Genomic DNA, 9580 nt, shown 5'->3' with positions numbered 1-9580 from the left:
TCCACACTTGTCGTCCAATCATAGTTGCGTTATCGTCTCGCCCTGAAATTTTGAGCCGAGCACATGCATTTCAAAGGAGATCTGCACACCTGTCGTTATCTGCTAGTTATCGGCAAATCGTAGAAGATGCAGAAACGGATAAGTACGGCACTGTCGTTTGCTAATCGTTGTGCACGCATTGTTTGTTTACATTTTATGGGGAAAAATTAGTGAAAAGGTGAATATTTGCATAAAAATTAGTATTTTTTGCATAAAATCTGTGGAAATGATTAAAAAGTGGATCATTGCATTAAGATTCAATAAATGTGAGCGTTTTAACTTTCAAATATCACGAAATTGTAAAAAGTCTCTGTGTGCATGCACAAAACTTTTTTCAGGAAAAGACAAGAAGATATATTATTGAAAAATGATGTCTAGAATTGTTGCAGCACAGTCTATATTTTAAAAATGCAAGTTTTCGTAAATATTGCGCGAAAATATCAACCAGAAAAACAGGAAATACCTGCTTCAAGTGAATTCTTAGACGCCAAATGAATTGAAAGATCTCGAACGAGTGTGCGAAAGTGTAGTCGTCATGTAATCGTTTCATCATGATTGTGACGATGAAGTAACTATGACTGGACGACCAAGGTGCAGAAAGCCTAAAGGGAAGCGCGTCAACACTGGTCGGTGTAAATCCTGTGTAAAGTTATGGAATGATGAAGAATTTATCGAGTATTTTCACCGAGTATTATTTTCAACCCATTCTAATCGTTGTTAAATTGGCTCATATAGTCGCTGTACAACGAGGCTATCTACATTTGGTAGGAAAATATAGTTTAGTTTTCCATATATTTTGGAAACAAGTGGTAATCTCTAGCCTTTTCAGTATATAGTGGTAATGTACTTGATAGTGATTTATTGGGCTGTTTTCGAAACTCTGTAGTAATGGTTTTGTGAGCGAGTATTAAAATCTAGAAAATTTTCACTCGTTGCAATTATACTTGCCACAAATTTTGCGAGTGACGTACCAATACGAAACAAGAACCCCCAGAGAAAATTAATCTACCTATTTAATAAAAAGAGTATATTTGTAGTACGAGGTTGTGTTTATAATATTTCATCATATTGTGTGTTTTGAAGACCTCGGAGGGTTTAATTTAAAAACTGCATTTTGACACGAGGAGCTGGCTACAACAACAACAACAACGAGGAGCTGGAAAAGCCTATATAAATACAATTGTAATAAAAGATCAGGAATATTTGGGGTTTCATAATTATCGCGGAAAGGCAAGTTTTAGATATGCTTATAAAGAACCAGGAGTCCCTTAAAAGTTGGTTGGTGGTAGTACTGGAGCCTCTGTAAGTACTTATAAAAATGCGTTAAACTTTAGTATACTAACTCCTTTTATTTTGCAGATGTGATGCAGACTCATCTGCGCTAGCTCGTTACGTGTTAGCGCTGTTGAAGAAGGACAAACCCGAAAAGGAATTAAAAAAATTGATGATAGAACAATTGGATGTGTTCTTAGCTGAAGAGACAAAACCGTTTGTTGAACGGTTATTCGAAGCTATAAGCACGGATGATTATTTTAGCAACGTTATACTTCCTGCCACACAAATAAATGAAGATTCTTTTACTGCAAAAGCCGGAGTTCCGGAAAACAATGACGACACGAAGGAAGATTTGGATCAAGAAATAGAAAATCATGCAGATACCCAAGATAAACTGCCGGATACCGTTTGTGATGAAAAGGATCACACACCAACAAGGGATGATGTAGGTTTAATAAATCTTTACTCTGATAATATAGTCATAAAAATTTCCTTTTCAAAAATTGTAGAATAATACCAAAGAATTGCTAAACAACAGTAGTTTCGAAAACAATAAATCGGATACGGCAGACCGCATTGAGCCTTATACTGCCACAGTTAAGTTAGAGACTAATGTCGGTTCGATAACGCATCATACATACACGGGCGGTAACAGTCACCATGTACGTAGTGCAAGTCCTCCATTAAAGGCCAATGCTGATAAGGAGAATCAACCACGTGAGAGTCGAAGACGACGCGCTTCACTTAGATCACGTTCGCGGTCACGCTCACGATCACGATCTAATGATAGGATATCTCGTCGTTCCCGCTCTCGTGACCGCCGAATAAACGAACGGGAAAAAATGCAACGCCAATTTCGTAATAAATCTCCGCCCATGACTGATTTAAGGCATGTGGGTTACCATGACAGGCGTCGGGGCGGTGGTGGAGGTGGTAGTGACCGCAGGCGAATTGGAAATGCTAGTAATACGACTAACTCAGGCGAACGATCACCTCGATTTGTCGGCAGCGCTGGAGAAGAAGGCGGCCGTAAAAATCGGCAAAATCGCTCGAATTCAAGAAGTCGATCGCCATCTGCAGAACGTGGAGGTAGAAGTAAAGTATCTCCAAATATTTCGCGAAATGTTCGCGGCTCTCCAGATCGTCACAATCACCACGCGCATGGACAACTTGATTCGGAAAAGAGACAAAGATGTCGTGATTTTGATGAAAAGGGATATTGTGTTAGGGGAGAGACATGCCCTTGGGACCATGGGATTAATCCCGTGGTATTTGAAGACATAAATAATTCTGCGTTAATAGGTATGTCACTTCCAGAATACAATCCAGATGTACCCGATTTGTGGGTGAGATCCACGACTGGAGCAGTGGTCGGAGTTTCTCCAAATACGCTAATGACAAGTGGATCAGTTATAGGTGGTGTTGGTGCCACTGGGATAAATCCCTTCACCGGTGTTGCGAGGGGGGCAGGAATATTACCCGTAGCAGGAGTTTCTGATTCTGTAACCTTTCCTCAAGTTGGCTCTGGGGCGGATAAACAAACCAACAACAGCCCTGTAGCCGCAGAATATACCCGCAATTCTAACACAGGCGCAGGTTTCAGAGTAGGTACTCCCATGCTACCTTTTCCTTTCAACACATCGGCAGTAACAGCTCCTCTTCAACGAGAATTAATTCCAATCCCTGTAGTTGATGCAAGCAATACCAATTCAGGTGCTGATATAAGTCAAATACAGCCAAGAAAACGACGATTTGAATTGGAAGATTCAGTAGCAATAGCCGAAAGTCCAACAAAACGTAAAATGCCACTTAACAATCGTCTTGGACCACGTTTACCAAGTATTCAAAATAACTGTTCTCTGGAACTGCGAAAGATCCCACGCGGTCTAAATACAATCGCACATCTCAATAATCATTTCGCCAAATTTGGGAAAATTGTAAATATACAAATATCCTATGATGGTGATCCAGAAGCGGCTATTGTGACGTTTTCTGCACACGCAGAAGCAAACGTTGCATATCGCAGTACAGAGGCTGTGCTTAATAACCGCTTTATAAAAGTGTTTTGGCACAGTCAAGAAGTAGGCTCATTAATAAATGACGTTGCTCCAATGCCTGTAGGAAATGCCCGAAAAAATAGTCATTATCATTTAAATAATGTACCTGCGGTACCAATCCCTACCGCTGACTCAGCAAAAACTGCGAATGATAATGTTTCAAATCAGAGCACAGGGGCATCGGGTAATACAGTGACCACTTCATCCACGAATGATACTTCAAACGTAACAAGCGTGACCACTCCCATTGCAGCTGCCCATGTTCCGCCAACATCTTTACGCTTAAAAAATAATGTGCCACGCGGCCCCTCTTTGGGCGCTTCAAATGCCATTATCCGTAGAAAGCAGGAAGAGCAAGCCAAAGCTGTTGTTCAACTTGCCAACGGCCTTCGTAAAAGAAAACAGGAACTTTTGCAGAGTTACGTAAAGCAAATGAAATCGGCGTTGGAAATTGTGGAACGTTGTGAACAAAATGATCCCCAACGTACAAAAACACTTGAGACTATCAAAGTTTTACAAGAAACCATCGATAAATTACGTAAAGAGATTGCCGCAGAACAAGAACAAATCCACGCACAAATGCAAAATCAACATCTGGCTCCACTAAAAAAGACTAAAGAGCAACAAAAAAAAAGAGTTGCTTGACATAGAACTCGAGTTGATTGCTCAACAGCAAGAGGGCAATGATACAACAGCCATACAAAAACGTCTGGAAGAGCTTCAGCGCAGTTTAGGAATAGTTCCTGGAAGTGGTGCCGCTGGTGTTATTCCCTCTCACACGCCTCCAACCAGTGACAAAGTGACGCATTTTCCTCCCAGCCGAGCAAATCCCCGAACTCGCTCCTCATTTCCTGAAGGATCCACGCGCGTTGATCGCCGACCGAAAGCAATTGTTGTTACGGGATTTACGAGTGAAGAGGCCGATTTTGTGCTTGGTCACTTTAAGGTAAGCCAACAAATTATATATACATATCGTCCCGTTTCTGCCTTAACCTCGTATCTGCAATAGAGGTATTTTAGAGAGTGTAAGAAAAAATGCTTAATATCTTCCCTTAGGATACAATTAACGCATTTTTTACTTAATATTTCTGGTTCCACTAACAGTAGTGAGCACCCTCACTAACTGTAAACGTCCCTGTGAGAAAACGATTCTAGTAGCGTTGGACCTGTCAAAGGCTTTTGACACTGTCAGCCATTCCTCTCTCCCACAGAGGCTCAAACGGTGGTCGGCAATTTATCTGAGTGGTCGACACTCGTCGGTAATGTTTATAGACAAATCGAGCAAACTTAGAAAAATAAAACAGGGGGTTCCACAGGGTGGTGTCCTTTCTCCACTACTGTTTAACTTTTACATTTCAAAGCTCCCTCAACCACCAGAGGGAGTTTCGATTGGCTCTTACGCCGACGATTGCTCGATCATGGCGACTGGGAATGGAATTGATGACTTGTGTTCGAAAGTAAACGGATATCTCTCTGACCTTTCTCGCTTCTTCACTGCAAAGTGTCTAGCCCTCTCCCCTACGAAATCCTCTGCGACCCTGTTCACGACCTGGACGAAGGAGGTCAGGCTACCGCTAGGAATTCACGTCGATGACACCAATTCCGACGGTGAATAATCCTAAAATACTCGGAGTAACATTCGACAGCCTGCTCTCCTTCTCTGCGCACACAACCGCTATTGTCAATAAAGTACAGAGCCGCAACAAGGTCCTCAAGTCGCTAGCCGGCAGTACATGGGGCAAAGACAAAGAAACGTTGCTGGCAACATACAAGGCTATAGGCCGGCCGGTTGTAAACTACGCAGCACCAGTGTGGTCGCCGGGGACTAGTAGGACGCAGTGGACGAAGCTACAGACGGTACAAAATACAGCACACAGGACAGCGACAGGATGCCTCCTGATGACACCAGAACACCACCTCCACGATGAGGCAAAAATGCTCCCAATTAGGGAGCACAACACGATGCTCTGCAAGCAGTTTCTTGTTAGGAGCCACAGATGTGGCCACCCAAATAGCCAGCTGCTTGCAGAGGAGCCCTCGCCGAGGCACGTCAGGAGGCATCTATATGAACTGACGGACGAAGTCCAGAGGTTCATTAAGCAACCTCTGGACCCGTCATCTCTCAGACAGGCCCTGAACGGCATTCACAGGGACGCAGTCTCGAGTTATGTAGACTCAAGACCTGTGAATGCCGTTCTAGGCACACAAACACCGGACATCGACATGACGGAGCTCCATCTGCCTCGGGAGACCAGAACGACAATAGCCCAACTTCGCTCTGGCTACTGCAGCAGGCTAAATTCCTACCTGCGGATGTGCCGAACGAATGTCCGGCATGCGGTGTGACCCCACACGACTCGAAACATCTCTTCGCATGCCCGGAAAACCCCACAACCCTAACGGCGTCGTCCCTACCCAGCAAACATTTGGAGTCATAAATGAGTCTTTAAGGAGTCCTATTTCGGAGCTACTACGCTCATAATGAGCTCATTTAAGAGTCCGATATGAGTGTGTTTCCCTTCCTACGAATGTCGACTTATATGAGCTTAAATTCATACATCAAATGAGCCTCAATATGAGTCATATTGGACTTTTATTGGCCTCATATACGGCTCATTTTGGACTCTTTTAAAACAAGTTTTGGCCTCATATATGACTCTTTTTGAGACCCTTATCGGCCTCATAAATTGCTACATTCGGACTCTTAATTTAGGTAGCTCTTTGAGTCTTATTCAACTCACTATATTTGCAAGGCATTCCGCAAAAAGTCCTTGCAAATAACATACATACATACTTACATGCATATACACATTCCAACATGCATTCAATAGCAGCAGCTGAAGCTAAATTTTGTTCATTTTTTGTTTTCTAATTATTTTCAATTTCGGTATAAACAAGTTTACATATAAATTTCAAATCTTTATTGTTTTTATATTGGCACAAGGTGCTGGCTCATAACTTGGCTCATATATGAATCCTAAAAGATTCATATAAGAGTAAACAATTTTTTGTTTTTGTAACTCATATTTCTTACCTACCTAGGACACCTTTCGGACTCATATATTCTGAACGCTCAGAATATGTTTGCGGGGTATGGACTGACCCCATAGAGGCTGTACGCTTCTTGGGGCTGCCGTTAGTGGAACTCGACGACAACGACTGAGATATCAGCCGATCTGGGCGGGGTTGTTGTAGCCGCTACAACAACAACAACAACAACAACAACCCTCATTAAGTCTTTGTTCTATTTTGAAATAGTGTGACGCTTAAACAGCTGTTATAAGTGGTAATATTAGTTTTCCCAAAAATTGGAGATACGTGGATAAGGCTGAAACGGGACGATATCTCTCTTCCGCTATACTTAGACAGGCTTAATCCAGTTTTATCGTGAATTGTGTTTTTATAATTTTTGCAACCTATAATTTTGCAACCATTTCCATGCAATTCACTGTCAAATTGAAAAGGAGACATTTTATTTCGATGTGTAAACAGCCAGAAAGACCTTCCTGTTACTTCGCTCCGTTTACTGCAGCAGGTTAAACTCCTACCTGAGTAGATTGAATGAGGATGTGCCAAATGAGTGTCCGGCATGCGGAGAGACCCCACATGACTCGAAACATCTCTTCGCATGCCCGGAAAACCCGACAACCCTAACGGCCTTGTCCTTGTGGACCAACCCCACAGAAGCTGCACGGTTCCTGGGGCTGCCGTTAGTGGAACTTGACGACAACGACTGAGATACCAACCGTCCTGGGCGGGGTTGATGTAGCCGGTACAACAACAACAACAACCTACCTGTTACATTGCGGAAATCAGTTTCAGAAATAAAATTTGCAAGATTATTTGTTTATTTATTTATTTAGCATAGTTTGCAAATGAATTTGCAAAGTATGATATAGGCACCGGACGTCTAGGTCATTGAGCGCCTTAGAATACATATGTGTATTTTGTTAAGTATCTTCATTGAGGTGATGTATACGAAGTGCTTCCTCTATTTCTTTAATGTTGCTGTACCTGCAATTTAGTATTTCCTTGATGCTTTTTTTTAATAACGAGTGAGGGCAGATTGTTAATACATGCTCTATTGTGAGGGTTGTTGCACAAAAAAAGCATGCTCGTGGAAGTGTTTTGGTGAAAAAGTGTGATGTGTTAAAGAATGTAGTGCCTGTTCGAAGCCTGGCTAACTTAATGCATTGATTACGAGTGAGTTTAGTGTCGTAATTATGTCTAGGGATGTCGAAATTATGCCTGTGTGGGAATGTTCTGAGGTCGTCTGCGATTTTCAGTTCGGCTTCCATCTGCACCGCTTTTGTCGTTCTTGTTATGACAATTGAGTGAATTGGGACTTCTGTTATTAGAGGTAGCGAAAAGCATTCTTTGGCCGCTTGATCCGCTCTTACATTGCCTTCTATTCCAGACTGCCCGGGTACCCATAGAAGTCGTAACTGGTAGCTGTAGACTGGCATCTGACACAAAGAGGTGAGCTTCATTACGTTCATTTGATATTGCATTGTCTGTGCAAATAAGGGTTTTCTTTTTGAGCTGTGCAGCAATTGATATTGCTTTCTTGATTGCAAGATGTGACTGCAGTTGAGAGAGCCCAAATCGATTTCGGAAATACATATATTTCAACTTGCTCATGCTGCACTAGCAATCTGCAATTCGGCTTTCGGAAATAAAAAACGTCTTTCACTTTACATGCAAGGTGTGACATCTCATGAAACTGCTTTCTGAAATTTCTCAATTTGACCGCCTTTTCGAAATATATTGCATTGCCACGTCTGACAGGCTCTTATCTTTTTATAAGCTTTTATTTAACTTGGTCATCCGCGGAAATCGCGGAAATTTCCAATCGGTTTTAAACTAACTTCCCGACAAGTTAGAGACTTGAAATTTTCAGCATAGTTCCAATCACGATGACAATGCAATTTAATATATAAATGAATTCCCCATATGGTCCAGGGGTCTTGATTCAAAGGCGGTCAAAAAATATGCTAAAGCTGCCGGCGATAGTGTAGCAAAGCTATTTGGGGCAAAATTTTAGATATCAACCTAGTCTAGATATGAACCTCGTTGTAGGAATTAGAGACTCCAGATGTCGCCCCGCCAGAAGAAGTTAAATATTGCGCCTAAATATATGCCATTTACATATGCTACAGCGGAAATGGACGACACGCCATGTCTTTCAATAAAATTAACTGCTGCTATATGTACATACAGTATTGGCCAATACAATAGCACCCCCATTTCAAAGTCATATTGTTTGCCACTCATGTTTATTTATTTATTTTTAAGAATTTTCAATTAAAATACAGTTCATTTCTGACAAAACTCACATAAACTTAAGTTTAAAACTTTTTAAAAGTCCGCAAAAAAGTGCAACAAATTTTCACCCAAATTTCAAACTTTTTTCTCAGAAGCGGTAGAATTTTTTGAATACACAGTTTTATAGCCCATTCGATTTTAGTCTAATAATGTGCAAGTTTCAAGTGGCTAAACATTACCGTTGATTTTTTAGATTTTTTTTCGCCGAGGATGTTGCGGGTTTCTGCCATATAAAAATAAATTGTGTTTAGTCGTTATATGGAAGCAAATGAGACAAATAAAATTCTAAAAAATCAACGGTAATCTTTAGCGACTTGAAACTTGCACATTATTGGACTAAAATTGAATGCGCTATAAAACTGTGTACTCAAAAAAAATCTAGAGCTTCTGAGAAAAAAGTTTGAAATTTAAGGGAAAGTTTCTTGCGCTTTTTTGCGGTCTTTTAAAAAGTTTAAAACATGGGTTTATATGGGTTTTGTTAGAGAATGAACTGTATTTTAATTGAAAATTCTTAAAAACAAATAACTAAACATAAGTGGCAACAATATCGCTTTGAAAGGGGGGTGCTATAGATATGTCCAATACTGTATGTATGTTAATACAAAATGTAAGCAAACATTTTGCTTGCATAGTCCTCTGTTCTCTTTCATTGCAAGTTGAATTATTTTAATATCTATTGCAAAATTTTGTACATAAAATAAAATAACACTTTTTAATATACAACGCTTTTATAAATGGACTAAAAATTAGAAAATAAAATAACGTAAAAAAAAAATTTTTTTTTAAAACAAGCTTTTATTTAACAAGTAGAATCAAAGGAATAAAATAAAGTAGTGCAACAAAAGATTTTTTAGCAAGAAAATTTTGTCAAAACTGCACTAAAA

General features: G+C 40.5%; 1 protein-coding gene across 1 annotated transcript; it reads left to right on the top strand.

The window, feature by feature from the left end:
* The first annotated feature begins 468 nt into the window (after window positions 1-468).
* On the top strand, window positions 469-4529 carry LOC118751256 (zinc finger protein swm-like). Its single transcript, XM_036486038.1, is given in 4 exon segments — window positions 469-1341; window positions 1399-1759; window positions 1824-3998; window positions 4000-4529. Coding segments are annotated over 4 exon segments (2976 nt in total). The 5' UTR covers window positions 469-1282; the 3' UTR covers window positions 4381-4529.
* Window positions 4530-9580: the final 5051 nt, after the last annotated feature.

The sequence above is a fragment of the Rhagoletis pomonella genome, unplaced genomic scaffold (genome assembly GCF_013731165.1).
Source record: "Rhagoletis pomonella isolate Grant_MI unplaced genomic scaffold, Rhpom_1.0 Rhpom_scaffold_00618, whole genome shotgun sequence".
Classification (NCBI taxonomy): domain Eukaryota; kingdom Metazoa; phylum Arthropoda; class Insecta; order Diptera; family Tephritidae; genus Rhagoletis; species Rhagoletis pomonella.
Note: the sequence above shows the minus strand (reverse complement) of the source record. Positions and strands in the feature narration are given on the sequence as shown.